We start from the raw sequence: 21,784 nt of genomic DNA on the forward strand, positions 1-21,784 counted from the left end.
TCTCTGCCTATCTATTCTAATTTGTGAGAGAAAGAGAGAGAGAGAGAGTGTGTGTGTGTGTGTGTGTGTGTGTGTGTGTGTGTGTGTGTGTGTTTGGGGGGTGGGGGGTTCTGGAGCGGCCCTGATGGTCATTGCAGAGAGGGTAGGGACCCAAAGTTGGAACTAAGTAAGGACCAGAGAAAGCTCCTCTCCCTAGTTCCGAAGGAAGTTTACTGTTCAGATTCTGAGGACCGCTCAGGGTTCCTGGCAGTTTTTCCGATGACCTTGGATCCTACGAGGAAGGATTCGGGTGTCTTCCATCCACTATGGTAGGTCCAAAGTGGGGGGGGGGGTGTTAGAATATCCTCTGAATATCCTCTGAATTCTCTTTGGCAGTTGGGGTATAGTCCTTGGTGCCCTTACTGATAGTCCTTGGTGGGGATCCGTGAGTCTCCAGGGTTGGGATACAAGCCTCCTCCTGTCCCCCTGCTCCACTCTGGAGGCCTCCCATGCTTTGGGCATATGACCTCTTGTTAATAGGTTGTCAGAATTGCTCTTCATTCCCCCGTAAGTCTTTGTAGTTTTACTGTTGTCTAATGCTGTTTTGAATCTATTGTCTATAAGTTACTTGTTATGTTCTTGATAGGTTACACTACACAGCTTCCTCACACATTCAAAGGAGATGGAAGATTTCTTTGCTCTCCCACCCCATTTCTAAGTAGCACAAGATTTTGAAAGTATATTAAGTTTTACAATTTTTCAAAACACATGGGTTGACACCGTATTAATTACAGGTTCATCTGAGGAAGATTTGCTGTCATTGGGAGTCTTTAGGATTGATTCACCTCCCCAAAGCCCTGAGGGTTCAGCCTGGAGCTATCTAAGCAGCAATCAAAGAACCAGAATCCCGGAGCTCCCTGGCCAGATGGCCAGTAGGTGGAGCCTAGCGCCAAATGGTGCACTGGCCGCCTGGTGGCAGCTCCCCACGTGCGCAGTAGCCGCCGTGTGAGAACCAGGCATGAAACACCACTGACCCAGGCCCCCCAGCCACCATGCGGTGGCTGGAGGTCCACCCCCCCCCCCACTTTTTCAGTTTCTGAATTTCCATTTGGTTGTTTATATAGATTCTGTTTGCTTGATGAGAATGCATGCATATTTGCCCTTATAGTTGAATAGCTACTTTAAAGTGTTAATGTGTTAGTTGTAGCAGCTGAATCAACTTGGGCCTGGTTGCCGGTGACTCCCGTTCCTGCTGAGTATCAATCAGTTGCTCATATGTGTAGTGGTTCTGGGTTGTGTTCTGTACACTATGAATGGCATGTAGAGGCTCTTTCCATTTTATTCCTCAGTGAAACTTTCCTGCCTCCATGAGTATTGATGTTTTGTTTTACTGAACAGTTAACTTGACCGAACTCAAACTACAGACTCAGAAATATCAGCTCAGTTATTTTAACCTTGGCCTAGTTGCTTGGAATGAGTCTACATATGTATAGTTCAGAGATGTGTGTATAAATTCACAAAACTAAAGACTTCCTCTAGTTCTTGTCTTTCTGTAATTTTCTCACTAGCCTTCAGCTATTGTGGTCATACCAAAATCTGTCCCTGGTTGATCTGGCTTGTAAAGCTACAGGTATTCTATATGTTTTAACTACCCAAACCAACTGGTAATCGCCATGCGGCCAAAAGCATTAGCAGATGAAAAGTCACTCGTGGTGTTCTTCCAGGTGCTGGGCTCCTGTCTCCTCCTCCCTTCCTTTTCTGTTTCTGCATCAAGTTGTTATTGTCTAGTAAGAACAACTCTACATTTACATGAAGTGAAACACTTAAAAGAAAATTATATGTTGAGTAGTTTTTACTTGAGAATCATTATTAGAAAAGCAAGCTAATGAGCCTGGCACTGTAGCATTTGGGCAGTTTGGACTGACTTTAATCCTTGTCTTCCATGTGTGCACTGGTTCAAGTCCCAGCATCTCCACTTTTAATCCAGTTCCCTACTAACTTGCCTCGGAAAAGCACATGATTCCCTACCACCCACATGTTAGACCGTGACGAAATTCCTGGTTTTGATCCAGCCTTGGCCATTGCAGCCATTTGGGGCATGACGAGTAGATGGAAGATCTCTTTGTCTCTCCCTTTGCTCTGTAAGTCTACCTGAGAAATAATTTTTTAGAAGGAAACATAATAGCAAACAAGTGTGGTAATATATTTCCACATATATGTCTTAATAATGGAACTAGGTGTTTTCATGATTTGTGCTTTTTTAAAGTAACAGAGGTATTCTTCAGACCGAGGGTTTGTTTCTCCTTCAGGTTATATACAAATTATTCTGTTTTTCAGGTTTTTGATTATTTGAAATGTGTTTTTCAAGCAAAGTAACATGAAAAAGGCAAAATGTAAATCTTTCATCTCATCCAACAAATATATTGCATCTTTGATGAGTCAAAAATGAGGCTTCTAGAGAGAGCAGTGGATCTCAAAGTCCTTGAACTGGTCAGGTGTTTGACCTCATGGTTCATGAAGATGCATGAACCATGTCAGAGCACCTGGGTTCCACACCTGCTTGTGGCCCCTCACTCCAGCTGCAGCCACAGCAGCAGCAACCATGATAGCTTACGGGATCGGGTTCCTGCTCACCCAGGTGGGAGACGGATTGAGTTCCAATCTCCCTGCTTCAGCTTCCGCCCAGCCTGGGTTTTGTGGCCATGTACATTGTGAATGGGCACATAGAAACCTTCTCTCTTAGTTTCTCTCTCTCCCTCACTGTCTCCACCCCTCTGTCCCTTTAAAAACTTTTTTAAAGTCCTGATCATGTGAAGCCAAGTGTTGGGGATAGGCAATGAATAAGGAAAAGGAAATGATTAAGGAAAAGGTAGTGACAGATGCTATGAAAGAAAAGCAGCAAGAGGATATGATAAGATGGCAGGGGAAGTACAGAGGTGTGGCATTGTTTTAGATGGAGGGATTGGTTGTGGTTGGGAAGGTACCTTTGAGGAAGTGATATCTGATCAGAGATCTTAATACAAGTGTCTGAGGGGAAAGTGGTCCAGGCAGAAGTTAAGTCCAAAAGCTTTAAGATAAAAATGATATTGGCTCCTTGTAGAAATCACCAGAAGAGTATGTGAACTAAAGGACAATGGTAGTGGCAGCAGATGGAATTTAAAAGATAGTAGTTAGCCAGGGATCTGGTGATGTAGTTTTGAGCAGGAGAGCAATTGCCTCTGATAGACTTTTCGTAAGGATCATCCACTGGAGAAGTGACTGGGGCTTGGGACCAGCCCCAGGGTATTGCTGGAACAAAGAATGAAGGTAGGGAAAGGATCAGTTAGAGACCTTTTGTAGTTGTCCTGTAGGTGAATTACAATGGTATCTTAAACAAGAGGAGTAGCAAATGTCAAAGTGTAGTTAGTATTTGAGATATAGTCAGACTTGGCGGAATATTCAAGGTTGAGTAAGAGAAGGACCAGCTGCGTAAATAGGGGCACCATTTAGTGAAATGCAAAAGGTTAGTTTGGGTTGGGGCAAGTTAAGAATACAATTTTGTAAGTCAAGTTGGAAGTGAGAAGTGAGTATAAGACGCCAAAAAGATGTCAGACAAGCAGTTGGATATATTAGTTTGAAATTCAAGAAAATGTTAGGGTTGCAGATAATTTTGCCAAACCTCACAATACAGATGCCATTTGCAGCAGCGTATGAAATGACCAAGAGAAATGTTAGTTTCTAGTTTGTTAGAAATCCTAGGTCTGAACTCAATTAGCCCACCAACATGCAGATGTCCAGAAAAGGAAGCAAGCCCAGCAGAGGAACCTGAGAAGCTGCCGCAGTGGGCAGAGAAAACCAGGAAGAATATAAATATCAGAAAGCAAGTGGGGACAGTGTTTCAGGCATGAAGGAGTGGTCGAATGGGTCGGAACCTGCAGTATGTCTGGGAACATGAGAACTGGGAACTCCAGTGGCTTTCACTGCCTGAAGCTCCGTCATGTGATTTCAGGGAAACTTGGTAAAACACGGTGAAACTTGGTAAAGTGTGCTGAAGTAGATTAGGAGGATGGACGTGAAAACACTTCATGGGGAAATAACCCTTTTCAGAGTTCTGGCCTATGGTGAGAAAATGGGCTGGTACTTGGAGAGAACGCAGGAACTTGTCTCCAGATAAGTGGCTTGGTATAATTTCCAGCATTTCTCTTTGTACAGCAGCCCATTTGTAGGATCACTGCTTCAAGAGCTAAAATTTAGGGAAAGCTATAGTGCAAATGATTTGGCTTGGCGTTGATTTTTGTCAGTGACATATAATAGCCAGAGACATGGATGAAAGAGTGGAGTAAAATTTGAAACCAAGTAATAATAAACAACTCGAATGCTTACTATCTAAATGAGCTTTTATTCTGTCAAGGGCTTAGAAGCCGTAACATAATAAACCTACATGAAAATGTTTTGCTATCTGTTACGCTGGAGGCCGTCTTACAACATGCTGGTACACAGTAATGTTTACCCAAACCTAACTCCTATATTCACAGAATTTACAGATTTATAATTTTATATGCTTGTGTTAGAAAAGATGCAAATAAAATATAATTTGTAATTACAAATAAGAATAGTTTTAAAGATATTGTTGTCTTGTCATTTCTCCTAAATTAAAGTGTGCTTTTTGGTCAAATAACTTAATTTTAAATATTTGAATGTTCTGTTGAAATTTAATGTATCTCAAAGAGGTGTTGAAGATTAAACGTGGTTTACCTTTGGAGCACTAAAAATAAAAGCAAGGTGGCAGTTCTCAACTTTGACTGCATATTAGAATCACCTGAGAAACTATAAAAAATTAATATGCCCAAAGGATGATGTATATCTGGAAAACAGAGCAAAATATCATCTGAATTGGGCTAAAGAGCAATAAACTTTAGCAAAGTGTACGGTTATTTATAAAACCAAGTTTTTTAGTGTCCAACTTTAAGAATTTTAAGTAATAAAATTATTTACTTTCCCCTCTTTATAGTGAGTATAAAGAACATTGACCATGGTTTCTTATTTAAATGCCTTTTGACTCAGCCATTAAAGAGCATATGGATACTTAGGAGTTGGGGTGGAAGTTGTACCGGAATGCATTATAGACCTAAACGATGTTTTTGCGGTTTATAAGTGTTAAGTACTGAAGTGCATACTCCTTTGTACTGAAATTATAAATCCACAGCAGTTTCCATTCTGTGATTAGTTCTCATTACCTTTTTTTCCCTTTCTTTCTTTCACAGAAAATGCTTGGACAGAAGAGATGAGTACTTTTTCCACTGAGGCCTAGAATTGCCTACTGTACAGATAATCCTGATCAGGCAATATACGAATGGCCCAAGGAAGCCACCAAATTGATTTTCAGGTTTTACATGACCTGCGACAAAAATTCCCTGAAGTACCTGAAGTTGTTGTATCCAGGTGTATGTTACAGGTCAGTATACAATCATTTCTCAATTTATTAGTACAAACCTCATCTTTTTGTAAACTTTGGATGGAAACTCTTAAGTTAACTTCTTGTTGGCATCAGTATGCTATGATGAATAGATGAGCTTCGGTGTTTGGCAGTCTTGCAGCTCTCTGACGCCATCTGAATGCGGGTGACACCTGCTTTGGAGTGTAAATGTAAGGATTAAAATGTCTGAATGGACAGCATTGACTGAGAATCCATACTGATTAGCTATTTCCCCCTCCTTTTCTTACAAACATATGTGTTGGTGATAAAAAAAAAAAACTTGAGGTCATGCTTTGGCAGTTACTACTCAGCTGTACAATGGTAATACAAAGCCTTACAGAAGTTAAATTTGGTAATAATTGTACAACAGCCAGTAGGATACCTGATTTGAAATGAGTGCTCAGCAAAATGGCAACAGCCAGTACTAACAGGAGTAACAGTAGAAGGCCCGTGATAATTATCTGGCAACAAATCAGTATTTCACATTTGTCTGTGTAGAATCTGAAAGCAGCAGCCAAGAAAAGGAAAACAGATAGTAAGGGAGGAGTCAGAATTTAAAGAAAGTTAAAGAGGAAAAGACAGAAAAGAGAAAGCTAGTCTCCCTCATAAGTCAAATTGTCCCTTTCTAACTTTTCAAATAAATGGGTTTTATAGTAAAATCATCCTAAGTATGCTTAGTGGGTCATTGAAAAACTAACAGAAAAATCCTATATAGGTTTTTCAGTAAGATTTCATAGACTTCATATTGGTAGAACTGTCCAAGACATTTCCTGTAAAACATGGTAGATGTTTTATTAAAGATTTTAAAGTACCTTAACTCAGAGTAAGATACAAAGCCTCTTTTACAATTACTCAGAGTATCTTCAAGGAAGTAAAGAAGAACTCTAATGTACTTATGCAGTATGATCTTCAGAATACATTAAGAAAATAACATGCAGAGCAATGTTTATGGAAAGGACAGAGGGGGTAAATATACAGATCGATGCCTGTTTTCCCAGTTTGCTTAAAGAAATACTGGAAGATTAATAAAGACAGTTAGCAGTGCTGGGCAGGAAGGACTAGGCCAAATAGGAAAAGTTAAGACTGAGATGTCTCAACAAATGTCTTTTTTAAAATTGTTTTGATCTGTGTAAATTACTAAATACATGGTTTTGGATTTCCTTTGCATACTCATTTGTATTACCTTCAGTACCTTAAGCTGGTTTTATTTCAAAAAAAAAAAAAAATTCATTAACATGCTTCTGAAACCAAGTGATAACCAAAATGAAATCTTTTTGGTTTGCAATACTTTTTAAAAGTGAGTTACTAGTTCTTCTAGGCTTCAAGATAATGTACATCTTTTTAGCTCTTTTAATGAGAAATATACCAAGGAAGGAACGGGATGGGCTCCTCCATGATACAATTAGTGTATGTTCCCAGTTTTTAGGCAGTATTTTAAATTACAAAAGCACATCAACTACCTCTGCTTATCGTTAAACATCTCTTAGTTGTTAACAGCCTTTTCCCTTTCTTGGTTGAATGGGCTTCTTTCCTTTTCCCTTGAGACATCCTCAGGAGATAGGGGTTGAGGACTTTTTAAGAAACTAGTAAAGGAGCAAGCCATGCTATATATGTGTGTGTGTGTGTGTATGTGTGTGTGTGTGTGATTTTATTGGAAAGTCAGCTGCACAGAGAGGAGGAGCGACAGAGAGGAAGATCTTCTGTCTGCTGATTCACTCCCCAAATAGCCATAATGGCCAGAGCTGAGCTGGTCTGAAGCCAGGAGCCAGGAGCCTGTTCCAGATCTCCCACAGTGGTGCGGGGCCCCAAGGCTTTGGACCATCCTCTACTGCTTTCCCAAGCCACAAGCAGGGAGCTTGATAGGGAGCGGGCTGTCGGGATTAGAACCAGCGCCCATATGAAACCCCGGCATATGCAAGGCAAAGACTTCAGCCACACACAGCTCTCAGCTAGAGCCTAGCCCAGCCCAGATCATTGCCAACATTGGGGAATAAACCAGCAGAAAGTACTTCTCACTCTTTTTCATTCTTTCTCTTTGTCCCTCTTCTCACTCTCAAAAAAAAAAATCTTTCCCACATAATGTGTTTTAGTGTTGTTGGTTTGGTGTGAGACATTGCTGAAGCCTCCCGTAGTCTCCATCTGTGTTCTTATCTGTATTCCTATTGTAACACCTGCCTGCTGCTTAATATTTGTGTGCATATTAATCTCTTCCACTAGACATTGAGGTCTACAACGTAGTCCATTCTGTTTGTTTAATGAATGTTAAAAAAACGTAAGTGCAGTGCAGTGGCTAAGTCTTCATCTTGGATGTGCTGGGGTCCCATATGGGGGTCAGTTCTAATCCCAGTGACCCCACTTTTCTTCCAGCTCCCTTCTTGTGGCCTGGGAAAGCAGTCAAGGACAGCCCAAGGCCTTGGGACCCTATACCTGTGTGGGAGACCTGGAAGAGACTAGGCTCCTAGCTTCAGATTGGCGTAGCTCCAGCTGTTGTGGCCATATGGGGAGTGAATCAACAGACGGAAGATCTTTTCTGTCTCTCCTCCTCTCTGTATATCTGACTTTCCAATGAAAATAAATCTTTAAGGAAAATAAGAGAAAAAGAAGAAAAATGTTAGGTTGAAGGAACCAGAGTTTGAAAAGCGTGGACATAGGTTGTGTGTTGATAGCTATAATTTCTGTGTAGATAAGAGTTTGGAGAAACTGGAAATAATGATGCAAGCTTGTGTGTGTGTGTGTGTGTGTGTGTGTGTGTGTGGCTTTGAAGAGAGTACAGATTTGTGGCACTATTCACACACATGATGCTATTTCACAATAGCTGGTAGAGGATTTTCCCCACACAGGGAATGACATATGCCTGGGTGACGGATAGTCCAGCTACACTGATCTGATACTTACATGCTGTGCATATATATTCAAATGCCACATCATATCCCAGCTATTTGCAAAATTACTATGTGTTCACTCAAATGATTGTGATAGCAGTAGCAATATTAGAGAAGGAAAAAAACAATTATTTCAGAAATTTGTATGTTATTTTTCTCATACACTTAAAGAGTGTTCTGCTGTTTCCCAACAAAAATAATCAGGGCTTCACTGGTTCTGGGAGTGGAGTAGAAAATGTTCAAGATGAGCTTAGACATCTTGTCTGCTCAACAAGGAGGAAGCTGGGAGAGACTGCTTGGTTCTTGCCAACTTGAAGCTGTTCCCACTCACCTAAAGATGGGAAGTGATGCCCACAATTGGTTGAAACACCTCAAGTACTAAAATACACAAGTGTATTATAATAGACTGTGTGGGAGCTTGCTAGGACACCAACTTTAAAAATCTCTCTAAAACAGATAAGGATGGGGAATTAAAAATAAATAAAACTTCCCCAGATGGCCTCAGGGTTGGAATTGGGTAGTTCGAGGCCAGGAGCCAGGATCCTCTTCCTTCCCCCATATGGGTACATGGACCCAAGGATTTGGTGCATCCTCCACTGCCATCCCAGGCCATCAGCAAGAACCCAGATCTGCTCTGGCACCACAGGTGGAGGCTTAGCTGGCCACACCATGGCAACAGCCCAAGTACTGAGCTTTCACAAGTAGTGTGAGTTGGCTGTGATAGGAATATTCGTTTTAATTTGGGAATGATGACAGAGAAGATGAAAGAAAGGTGGGGGTCTCTGAGTTTTGGTTTAGAAGGGAGAGAAATTGACTAGACTAGAAATTGACTAGAAATGACAAATTAGCAAACAGCATCTATTAGATATGGCAAATGGTAAGATTAATTATTATGAGTAAAGAATATATCTCAATTTTATTTGAAAGAGTTATATGATTACCATTTCATACCTCTGAGTAGAATTAAAGGATTTTTATAGCAAGAAAAAAAAATTAACTTTATGCTTGTGGAACAAATGAAACCAAACTTTGCTACCCTTTTCTTTTGTATTCCTGTTCAAACAGTGTAGACTGTCATCTCTTCCTTTGTTTTTTTAAGATTTATTTATTTTTATTGGAAAGTCAGATATACAGAGAGGAGGAGAGACAGAGAGGAAGAACTTCTGTCTGATGATTCACTCCCCAAGTGACCACAACAGCTGCAGCTGAGCCCATCCAAAGCCAGGAGCCAGGACCTTCCTCCAGGTTCCCACACGGGTACAGTCCCAAGGCTTTGGGCCGTCCTTGACTGCTTTCCCAGGCCACAGGCAGGGAGCTGGATGGGACATGAGGTGGTTGGAGCACAAAGCGGCACCCATCTGGGATCCCAACACATTCGAGGCAAGAACTTCAGCCACTAGGCTACTGTGCCAGGCCCGAACTGTCATTTCTTAACAAAACCTCAAGTACCTTTTTATCCACTTCTTTCTAATATGATTTTATCTGGCATGAAACTGCCTGCTGATGTTTTCATTTGATTACTCATATCTATAACTGTGCACTTTCTGTCAAGCAACTAATCCTCTAGGCCTCTTTAAGTTTTTTCTGTTTTATCTCCAAATTATGTTGTAGTCAATGTGTTGTATTCCCATTATCAGACATTCATTTTTTCATGTCTTCTACTGGGTGCCTTATCAAAAGCTTTTCTGTTCCTTTCATTTTTTTTGTTGTTGCTGCTATACTTTTTCTTTTATTGATTTTTAACTTTGTTTTAAATAGTGCTTACATAGTTGAGAGGGGTACACACCCATGTGGGCCTCTAATTAAAGTAGGAAAAGTTGAGGTATGGAAGAAGGTGGGTAGAACAAATGTTTCAGATCTTTGTTTCTCCTGTGAGCTCAGAGGGACCACTCCTCGATGTCAGACTACATCAGCACTCAAGGATGAGGGACGTCATTTGATGACGCTGTAGAGACCCTGGTGTCGAGAGGAATGTTCCAAGGATGTTACTTGAGTAGTTTTGATAGTTCTAAGATGTTGCATTCATTGCACCCGGGCTGAGAAAATTTTTCCAAAGTATTTTGGTGACCAAGTCCATCTTAGCACATTCCCAGGCCCAGAAATATGTTGCAAAGAGTTTTCCAACCTGTTCTTTTTTCCGTCTTCTGATGAGGCACTTGACGTCCTCTGCTGGCCTAGAGGAGCTGGCTGTCATGCCCCCATGTGCATCTGGACATGCTGACCACTGCACAAACATGAGAAACTGAGGAGGCCCGGTGTTGACACATGCACTCCAAGGTTGCACCACACGTTCTGTGGTTTTCCAGGGTGACCAGGGATTGAATCCAGCCACCTAGTTGGAGAGTCACTGAAGAAACTTCATCTGGAGTGTCCTCAGACTTGACTCTTTTCTGTGCCTGCTAGTTCAGGGACAGGTTCAATCCATCACCTGCACCAATCCATCCGTGGATGCAGCTGCCTGATCACTTCCATCCCTAGCCTCATCTCTTACTTGAATCTATGAGTGCTACAGCCCAGCCCACCACAGACCTGATCCTCACACACATCAACAGGTGCCACAGCGACTCAGAGTGACACCCAGTAACTCCCACCAGCCTGCCCACAGCCCCGGTTTTTTGCACATGCCAGCTTGTGCTGCAGCCTAACCTGACCCAGCCCACATCCCATCCAGCTCTCAGACACACCCACCTGTGGATAGTTATCACTTACCTCAGGTCAACCCACCCTCAGACCCAGTCTGCGCATATGCTGGTAAGTGCTACCACCCCTTTCAGCCTGACCCACGCCCAGCCCTGGCTCTCATGTTCACCAGTGGGAATTGCAGCCTAGCAAGGGAGTCCCCACAGTTCCCCTGCCAAGCCCATTCCCAGCCAAGCATCTTGTACTCGCCAGGGGTTATTACTGTCTAGCCCAACATGACCTACACCCAGTCCTACTATTTGCCATCAGGTACTGTGGCCTAGCTGGACCAGTCTGCACCCATTCTTGGTTCTCGCAAGTATTAGCAGGTGTAGCAGACTAGCCCAGCCTGGCTGCCCCTAGACTGAGCCCAAATGCTGACAGGTATTGTAGCCTTGCCCGGACAAGCATGCCCCCAGTCCCAGCTCTCATGCTCACTAGTAGAAGCAGCATCCCAGCAGGGGAGTCCCGGGAAATTTCCCTGCCAGGCTTACTCCCAGCCCCGGGTCTTGCATGTTTCAGTAGGTGCTTCAGCCCAGCTCACCCCAATCCCAGCTGTTGCCAGTAGGTACAGTATCCTAGCCTTGCCTGGTCTGTACCCTATCCTGGCTGTTACTTGTGCCAATGTATGCTGTAGACTGGCCCAGCCTAGCCTGTCCCCAGACCCAGCCCACATGTATGCCAACAGGTGCTGCAGCCTTGCATGGTCTGGCCTAACCTGCTTCAAGTTTTCAAGTTCCAGCGCATGTGCTCACCTAGCTACAACTTTGCAGAGGAATTCTACTAGCCCTGTTACCCAACCAGTGGATGCTTTAGCCCAGCCAAGCATGGCGCACCCCCAGTCTCAGCTCTCACTTGTAGATATTGCAGCCTATCCCTGCCTGACATGGCATGTGCCAACAACTACTACAGCCTGGCCCGGCCTGACCTGGCCCAGCCCACCCCCAAATCCTGGCTCCCATGCACCCCAGCAGGAGCTGCAGCTTAACAAGAGAGTTCCCCATGCTCCCCTACCAGTCCTACCCTCAGCTCCATATCTTCATGTGTGCTAGTGGGTGCTGTGGCCCCACTTGGCATGGTCTTCCCTCAGTCCTGGCCTTTGCATATGCTGGAGGTTGCTGCAGCCTGGTTCAGCCTGGCTTCTCAGCCTGGCTTGACCTGTCAGACCCCGCTCTGTCACTCAAACTGGTGAGTGCTGCATTCCTACAGAAGTGAGCCCACAAATCCACTACAAAATCTGCCCCCAGATCCAGTTCTTTTGTGTTGCAGTGGGTACTGCCGCACAACGCAACATGGCCCACCTTCTGACGATGCTACACTGGTCCTGCAGTCTAGTCCTTCCAGGCTTGCCCCCGAGTCCTAACTTTCTTGTGTACCAGTGGCCAGTGCTGCTCAGCTCAGGCCAGGTCTCCCACAAGGGCAGGTGCATGGCCTGACCCAGATATGCCTTCTGATTTCCCTCCTTTAAACCACCCCACCTCACTTCCTTCACTTACCTGGGAGTGTAGTAGCCAGGTCTGTGGAAGCCCCCAGATGTCACTCCTCACCTCTCAAACATACCCTTAGTGTCTCCTACTCCAACAGGTTCCCAGACCCCTTTCCCACAACCCCCACCACGCGGCAGGGCAGTATGCCTGTGGGATGGGGTGGCATGTCCCCAGCCCAGCGACAAAAAGTAAAGGTAGCTATGCTGGCACACTGATACAGTTCACACACAAGTAGCATTGACCAGGCCCAGAAATATCTACCAGCTATTGGCTGCTTTTCTTCCACTCGCCTAGAATGTGACACTAACCTAGGTACAAGGCAACCAAGGCAGTTGCTTATAGCCTGGGGCCTTTCATCTTTTTATTTATTTTTTATTTCTTACAATGCAATTTTGTACACTAGGAACTCATCCCTCCCCCTTCCATTCCTCCCTTCCCATCTTCCCTCCCCATCCCATCCTCCGATATTATACTCAGTAGACTAGTTCCTTAGTACAAGCTACAGGTTTAGCTTTCTTATAGTTAATGTATCATGTCAGCAGGATCATCTTCCCAAAGTACCTTTTGTGCCTTCGCTTCTATGTTTATCGACACTCAGTAGAAGTCCAAAGTGTGCTGTAACTTATGTTTTAAAAATCTTTCATTGTTTAATTTCAGTCTGCCTTTGCAGCAATTTGTTTCACACTACTTCTAATGTAAATCTTGAATTTAGCTCAGTCTCCTCCAGTCACCTGTTTGGAACATGCTCTTTCTTATTCTCACCATTATGTTCCATTAGTTTTGACTTCACCAAGGATTATTTTTCCCTGCCCAAGTCCTATAATAACCTGTGCATCTTTCATAGTAGCCTACAATACTAACACTGTTGAACTCCCCTACTGTTTCTCATTTGTCACACACAGTGATGATAATACTTTAAAAAAAAAAACCTAGCTTGTCTCCCCAGTGGAATTGCAGGCTCCTGAAGGGGAAGGTTCTGTTGAGCCTTCCAGGTACTGAAACCATGTGATGCGGTAAGTGTTGAGTAAATATTTTTGTTAAGATTTGTTTTCTTTTTGTTGTTGTTGCTGTTGGAAAGGCAGATATACAGAGAGGAGGAGAGACAGAGAGGAAGAGCTTCCATCCGATGGTTCACTCCCCAAGCAGCTGCAACAGCTGAAGCTGTGCCAATCCAAAGCCAGAAACTTCTTTCCGGGTCTCCCACACGCGAGTGCAGGGTCCCAAGGCTGTGGGCCGTCCTCTGCTGTTTTTCCAGGCCTCAGGCAGGGAGCTGAATGGGAAGTGGAGCAGCCAGGATACAAACCAGCACCCATATGGGATCCTGGAGGATGCAAAAAGAGGATTTTAGCCACTAGGCTATCGTGTTGAGCCCTCAGTAAATATTTTTAAGGATAATTTGACTAGTGGTTAGTCTCCTTTGCAGATTATTTTAAAGCAGCCTGATTTTTTCTGTCCTCATCTCTCTGAAATAGACATTCATGGTGCTATCAAAGGCCGAGCTATAAACTCAGTTCCTCTGGAGGCACTCTCTCCTAAAGTTATAGTTTACAAATCAATAGATACTTGACTCAAGCTTAAATGAAGCACCTGAGAAGTTGAGATAACTTTGGTGTGAATTTTAGAACTTTTTCAATTTAAGTGTTACAAATTAGCTTTTAAAAGTGTCACTTGTTTAGAAGAAGTTTAAGCATTGATAAAATATTTTCTTCCAAGTAGTTTGAGAAATGTTAAATTATGTTGTTTAACTTTTAAAAAAAAATGTTTAATTACATGCTTAGTTGAATTATTTTGTTTCACATTAAAATTGTGCTTTTAATTAGGCTATACTTTCACTGTGTTTATATAAGTCCATTTTATTAGGTCTGAAAACAGTCCATTTGATTCACTTCTAGTTATTAGTCACAGCTTTTTCACACATTGGTAGTGAGGATGTTTTAGTTCAGCCATTTGCATAAAGAATAATTCTCAAATAGAAAGCTTCAAAATACCTGTTACAATTCTATTAAACAATCAGTTGTTAGTTACATGATGTGTTTGCAGTGCTGGTAGTAAAGTATTAGCTTTTGATTGTTAATATGGAATTGTTTTTGTTCTGTTTTATAGAATAATAATAACCTGGATGCCTGCTGTGCCATTCTCTCTCAGGAGAGTACAAGGTATCTGTATGGTGAAGGAGACTTGAACTTCTCGGATGATTCTGGCATCTCTGGTCTACGCAATCACATGACTTCTCTCAACTTAGACTTGCAGTCACAGAACATTTACCATGGAAGAGAAGGAACTAGAATGAATGGAAGTAGGACTCTAACACACAGCATTAGTGATGGACAACTTCAAGGTGGTCAGTCCAACAATGAACTGTTTCAACAGGAGCCACAGACAGCACCAGCACAAGTTCCTCAAGGCTTTAATGTTTTTGGCATGTCCAGTACTTCTGGTGCTTCCAATTCCACACCACATCTTGGATTTCACTTAGGCAGCAAAGGAGCATCTAACCTTTCTCAACAGACTCCAAGATTTAATCCCATCATGGTGACTTTGGCCCCAAATATCCAGACTGGTCGTAATACTCCTACGTCTTTGCACATACATGGTGTACCTCCACCTGTACTTAACAGTCCACAGGGAAATTCTATCTATATAAGGCCTTACATTACAACTCCTAGTGGTACAACTCGGCAGACACAACAGCATTCTGGCTGGGTGTCTCAGTTTAATCCCATGAACCCTCAACAAGTCTATCAACCTTCACAGCCTGGTCCCTGGACTACTTATCCTGCATCTAATCCTCTGCCACATACCTCAGCCCAACCGTCAAATCAGCAAGGCCACCAGACCTCTCATGTCTATATGCCCATCAGTTCACCTACCACCCCTCAGCCACCCACGATTCATTCATCTGGTAGCTCACAGTCTTCTGCCCATAGCCAATATAACATTCAGAATATTTCAACAGGACCTCGAAAAAACCAGATTGAAATCAAACTTGAACCACCACAAAGAAACAGTTCTTCAAAATTGCGTTCTTCTGGACCTCGAACCTCCACCAGTTCCTCTTCGGTCAACAGCCAGACTTTAAATAGAAACCAGCCCACTGTTTACATAGCTGCCAGTCCTCCAAATACTGACGAGGTGATATCCCGTAGCCAACCTAAGCTCTATATTTCAGCGAATGCCACCACAGGAGATGAACAGATGATGCGGAATCAGCCCACACTCTTCATATCTACAAACTCGGGGGGCTCTGCTGCCTCCAGGAACATGTCTGGCCAAGTGAGCATGGGGCCTGCTTTTATCCATCACCACCCTCCCAAAAGTCGAGCCATAGGCAGTAATTCTGCGACTTCTCCTCGAGTGGTGGTCACTCAACCCAATACAAAATACACTTTCAAAATCACAGTTTCTCCCAATAAGCCCCCTGCGGTCTCACCAGGGGTTGTCTCCCCGACCTTTGAACTTACCAATCTTCTAAATCATCCTGATCATTATGTAGAAACAGAGAATATCCAGCACCTCACGGACCCTACTTTAGCACATGTGGATAGATTAAGTGAAGCCCGGAAGTTGAGTATGGGATCAGACGATGCTGCCTACACACAAGGTAATGTTAACACTCAAGTGGGGGTAGCTTTGCCCACTGGAATTTTTTGGGATACGTTTGATTTCACTGCAGAAATGGATATTGACACGATTATTTCATCTTTTAAGTGTTGCTCCAAATAATGTCATCTTAACATTTGAGAGTATTTATATAAATTTAAATTTTGGTTTTGCTATCATGTAAGATAGTCGGTTCTTCAAGATGCTCAGGTTTGGTTGTGTTTTAATGTCTATAATTCTTTCTTTTCAGTTCTTGTTCTGATGTTGGCTTTCCTTTTCTTTAAGATTTTCACAAATAAAATTCATTTTAAAATTTAGTTGGTTCATGAGTAATGTGATAAATCAGCCTTCTTTGACCAGATATTTGAAGAGTATTTAAATCATATATGTATTTAGGTAGAGACAGTTTCTGCCCCTGTATTTCATCAGACTCCCTGATCTGCAGTAGGACAGTGTTAAATTCGTTTAGATGAGAAGGTGACAGTGAATTGCTTGTATGAAGTGTTACTGCAAGTGTGAGTCTTCTGGAGTAAGAGCGTGTCTGTGTCATCATTGCACCTGCACTGAGTTTTTCTGTGTGTTAACTGGATGTTGGAAAATCCTCCACAATCCCTTCTTCCACCTGCGCTTTAGACAGTATCTCGTATGCTGACTTTGCTGCTTAGTTTCTCTAGAAACTAAGGACCTGATTGTTTGGTCTTCTTTTATATTTTATTGAGTTAAATATAATAATCTCAGTCCAAGGTGATCTGTGGTGCTCTCAAATTTCATGATTACTTTTAGAGTTTTCACAAGCTGAAGTGCCCAGAGCTCTGCTTAACTTGGTTATTTCAAGTCTGAATGCTGAAACCCAGGTGCACACATGTGTGTGTGCACGTGCTTGATTTAGAGGTACGTGGGTGATTCTGACTGCAAAGAAAATTGTGTTGAAACTTTGGTTTTACGTATATCTTTGACTAACTAGAACCATTTTGTGAGTTTCAGCCGTTTTTGAGTTTTAATGTACTATAATTTTTTTAAAGATTTATTTTTAATTTTTATTGTAAAGTCAGATGTACAGAGAGGAGGAGAGACAGAGAGATCTTCCATCCGATGATTCACTCCCCAAGTGACCACAAAGGCCGGTGCTGTGCTGATCTGAAGCCAGGAGCCAGAAACTTCTAGGTCTCCCATACGGGTGCAGTGTCCCAAGGTTTTGGGCCATCCTCAACTGCTTTCCCAGGCCACAAGCAGGGAGCTGTGGCCTGGGAAAGGCTGCCAGGATTAGAACTGGCACCCATATGGGATCCCAGCACTTTCAAGGCAAGAACCTTAACCGCTAGGGCACTGCACTGGACCCAAGTATTATGATTTTTTTCCACTGCAATTTAATTGTTCTTTCCCAAAGTCATCCTTATTCTTTCCTCCTGTCAGAACAGCAGAATTCTAGTTTGGAGACTTACTGATTCTTAAATGGAGAGAGGTTTTAAAAAGATCATTTGAAAAAGGGGAATTTGCAAGTAAAATACATATTCACATTTAACTGGAAATTGTAAATATATTAGCAAAGCTATTTATGCTTAACTAGAATATGAAAATGAAGTTGTATTGCCTGCAGTTCATTAATAAAAATACATAGTGCAGGCTAACTATAAAGAGAAGAGCTTTCTTTGGGCTCATCTCTGGAGGCACACATCCAAGGACTCAGCTGGCAGAGTCTAAGGCAGCCACAGAGCGTCACATCACAGCAACAGAGACGTGGATGTCTGCATCTGTGTGCTGCTCCCCTCTCTGTTGCTTAACATCCGTGTGACTGCAACCCTCATACTTTCTGCCTTTGGAACAGGCGGCCGCCTACAGCCTTTCATCGTCATTGCTTTCAGTTTGCTCTAGAATTGTAGTTGAGGTTTCTTCTTCTTTTTATTCAGCTTTATTTATTTATTTCAAAGGAAGTTGCACAGAGAGAGATCTTCCAACCACTGGTTCCTTCCCAAATAGCCACATGGCTAAGGCTGAGCTAAGGAACCTGGAACTCCAACTGGGTCTTCTACATGAGTGCTGGGGCTCAAGCATTTGGACTACCCTCTGCTGCTTTCCTAGGTGCATCAGCAGGGAGCTGAAACAGAAGTGAAGCAGCCAAAATGTGAAATGGCAGGTTAACCTGTTATGCCATGATGCAGACCCGAGCCACATTTCTGCATCACCCAGTGAGAGCATATGAATCTGTTGTTGTGTTCTCAAAGAATGCTAAAATCAGTCTCCCATGGGTACTGAGGGACAACTGATGTCTTAGATACTCCGCCAATAGTGGAATACACAAGTATACTCCTTTTCTTGCATAATAGATCTTGAGATCTTTGTACTTTAGAATGTTTAAATCCATTTCATTCTTTAAATCTTTTATTTTGTTTTGTTTTGTTTTGTTTGAAAGAGTTAAAGAGTGCGAGTAACAGGGAGTAAGGTTCTCCATGCCCTGCTTCACTCTCCAGGTGGCTGTAATGGCCAGGGCAGGGCCTAGCCAAAGTTGAGAGTTTCTTCCGGGTCCCCCACAAGGGCAGTGGGCTCTCTTATACTGCTTTTCCCAGGCCATTAGCAAGTGGAGTGGCTGGGCTTCAGAACAGCCCCGCTCTGAGCTGCCAGCATTGTAGGTGGCTCTGTATGCTGCACCACACCACCAGCCTCACTGAATTTATTTTAAGTTGCTAGTCATTGTCACCACTTTATTGAGATCAAGTTAACCTGCCATACAATTCACTCATTTGCAATTACACTTGTCCCATGAGTTTTGATATATTTCAGTCTGAGAACAGCTAATAAAACATGTTTATTGCCTCATTGTATAATGACGTAGATAAGGCTCCAACTTTATTCTACATGTAGATCCCCAAGCATTCCAGCGGCATTTGTTAAAAGGACTTTTGTATCTGCATTGACTGATTTTTCGTTGTAAAATTTCAGTTGACCATAAAATGGTTTATTTCTGGACTCCGATTCTTTTCCATTGATCTATGTGTTCTTTATTTCAATGTTGCATTGTCTTAGTTGCTATTGCTTTGTAGCTTAGTTTTTTAAATTGTTCTGCAAGATGATTTTGACTGTCTGGGGTCTCCTGGAGTCCCGTGAACTTTACAATCAGCTAGTCAGTTTCTACCAAGTCCAGTGGAATTCTGTCAGCATGAAAGTATTTCACATATAATTGATTAAAAAATGAAACAGACTTGGCTAAATGGCTGGTTTTGTGACATCAGATTAAGCTGCCACCTGAGGACCCGGCATCCATATTGAAGTGCCAGTTCGATTCTTGGCTGTTGCCTGTCCAGCTCTGCTGGTGCAGCTGGGAAGGCAACAGATGAAGGCCTTAGTGTGGGAGACCAAAATGGAGTTCTAGGATCCTTGCTTCTACAAACCCCAGCCCTTGCTGTTGCCACCATTTGGAAGTGAACCAGCAGGTGGAGATTTCTCTTTCCCTCTCCCCACCTCTGTCCTTCCACTCTATTGCCCTGCCTTCCATGTAAATAAATCTTTAAAAAGAAGGAAAACAGTGCTCATTGTTGTCACTGTGAGTTAAGCCACTGACTGCAGTGCCAGCATCCCGTATGAGTACCAGTTTGTGTCCAGATTGCTCCACTTCCCCCTCCAGCTCCCTGCTAACATACCTGAGAAAGCGGTGGGAGATGGCCCAGGTACTTGGACCCTTAGACCCCTCAGGGAGATCAAGATGGAGTTGCAGGCTCCTGGCTTCAGACTGGCCAAGTCTCAGCTGTAACAGCTGTTTGGAGTGTGAGCAGCAGATTGTGGACCAGTCTTTCTTTCTGTCTCTATCTCACACTCATAGTTAGCTCTGCCTTTCAAATAATTATGTAAATCTTGGACCTCCTGTCTGCCAGCACCAGCCTCCTGCTGTCCCCACCCCTGGCACTAAGGCCTGCACCCTGGCCTGCTCATGACTTTATCACTGACATGGCAGCCGGGAGCTCTGTCCTAGAGTTAACCAAGACCTAGAACCAACTACGAATCCAGACGCAGTCACAGATGGAGTTTCTACCACTGCAGTAGGTTCCCTGGCAACACAGTCAGCCCTGTAGCCTGTCACATCCACTGCTGGCCCAGAGTCGGCTGCCTCCAGCACTGTGGGAAAAGCTACTCAGGCCACAGCTTATTTTTTGATGTTTTTCAGACTGAGAGCTTTGTGACTGACAACCATGACATGAATTATTCTGATGAGCTGAGTAAAGTAAAAGAGCAGAACGACAGCTCTGAAGAAAGCAATGGATCCACTTAAATGAATATTTCAGATGAAGTAGATTCTTCTTGAGCTCGTTCTGCTGTCCAGCACTTTGTCAGAAGATCCTGAGCTGTAGAACGAGCCTAGCATCCAGAGCTAGGAGACGGGACGAGTGTAGGCCTTGGTCAAGCTAGCGTGTACTCAGTGGAGGAGAAGCAGCAAAGCATTGGTCATGAATTCTGTATGCACAGGGGAGGGGCATACTGCAATTTTGTACCATTGCATAGAGGCTCATCAAATGTTAATTTGAAAAAGTTGTAACCAAAAAAAAAAAAAGAGGGGTGCATTATGAAAGTTCCTTTCATTTTTTTTGTTCTTATACAGGTTTTTAAAATAATGTCCAGCTTTTCACCTTTACTTTTTCATCTTTGTCTGAGAGTTCCATCTATGTCAGCGAGTACAGATTTGGTTGTTTTAAGAAAGGGCTCCACCTAAAGACAGGTATTTGGTGTGTCTGCTTCAGACACCTGTATTTCTTACCAGAACAACCAGGTTTCTGCCCTGACTCTGCCTCTGATCCCTGTATTCTGCTAACACACACCCTGGGGAGAGCAGGTGTCGCTGCAGTGCTTGCTTCCCTTGCCACCTGCATGAATTCTGTACTCCAGCCTGGTCTCTTCCTGCTTGTTGCAGGGGCATTTGGAGTGAACGGCCCAGTAGAACATCTCTCCTTTGCTTTCTCTCTGAGTGTGTGTGTGTGTGTGTGTGTGTGTGTGTGTGTGTGTGTGTGTGTGTGTCTGCCTTTCAAGTAAGTGAAGATCTGTTAAATTTGTTTTGGATTAAATAAAACATTTTCGAAGCATAAATAAAATTTGTGTCTTTAAATATTAATGAAGTTGAGCATCTTTTATTGTGTTATTTATAGGACCCATAGTATTTCTTATTTGGAGAACTCACCTCTTTCTAAGCTACCTAGTCCATCTTTTCCTGGCTTGTTGTAATGTATTGATTTTAACTCCATCAACCAAAGTTATAAATCTTTTACTTTTATGTCTTCAGACTGTAGATTTTTTCCTTATAGTTTCTGGATTTTGCTTGTATCTTACTTAGAATGCTTTTTTCCACTCCAAGATTTTTAAATAAAAAATGAACAGAAATCTTGTGTTTTATCTCCTCTTGTTTATAGTGGCATGCCTTGAAATTATATTGAACTGGTCTCATCTGCTTTCAAAATCTTGACGGTGGTTGCCATTTTTCAAGTATCGGCAATCTTCCTAAGTTCTAAACATCCGCAGTTCCTATAATGGCTCATCCATGATTTTCATTGAAGCTGTTTTTGTCTGTCTAGATCCCAGTTTTCTCTCTCTCTCTCTCTGAAATGAAAGTCTCAGTGTGTATAGAATAAAACTGCAAATAAATGCCAGCAAGTTATTATCTAATGAAATCTCAACTCTTCTTAAAAATATTATTATAATTAATATTACTAATATAGGTACTT

At 42.7% G+C, this 21,784-nt stretch overlaps 1 protein-coding gene across 4 annotated transcripts in view; it reads left to right on the forward strand.

The window, feature by feature from the left end:
• Window positions 1–21,784, forward strand: part of TAB2 (TGF-beta activated kinase 1 (MAP3K7) binding protein 2) — a 92,812-nt gene that overhangs the window by 52,880 nt on the left and 18,148 nt on the right. For all 4 annotated transcript variants that reach the window (XM_040965272.1, XM_040965273.1, XM_040965275.1 and 1 more), the window contains 2 exons: window positions 5,223–5,413; window positions 14,586–16,083. In XM_040965272.1, coding sequence (XP_040821206.1) covers window positions 5,312–5,413; window positions 14,586–16,083 — 1,600 coding nt within the window. In that variant the 5' untranslated portion in view covers window positions 5,223–5,311. The remainder of the gene's footprint in view (window positions 1–5,222; window positions 5,414–14,585; window positions 16,084–21,784) is intronic.

Source organism: Ochotona curzoniae, unplaced genomic scaffold, assembly GCF_017591425.1.
Source record: "Ochotona curzoniae isolate NIBS_2020 unplaced genomic scaffold, NIBS_Ocur_1.0 scaffold_3890, whole genome shotgun sequence".
NCBI lineage: Eukaryota > Metazoa > Chordata > Mammalia > Lagomorpha > Ochotonidae > Ochotona > Ochotona curzoniae.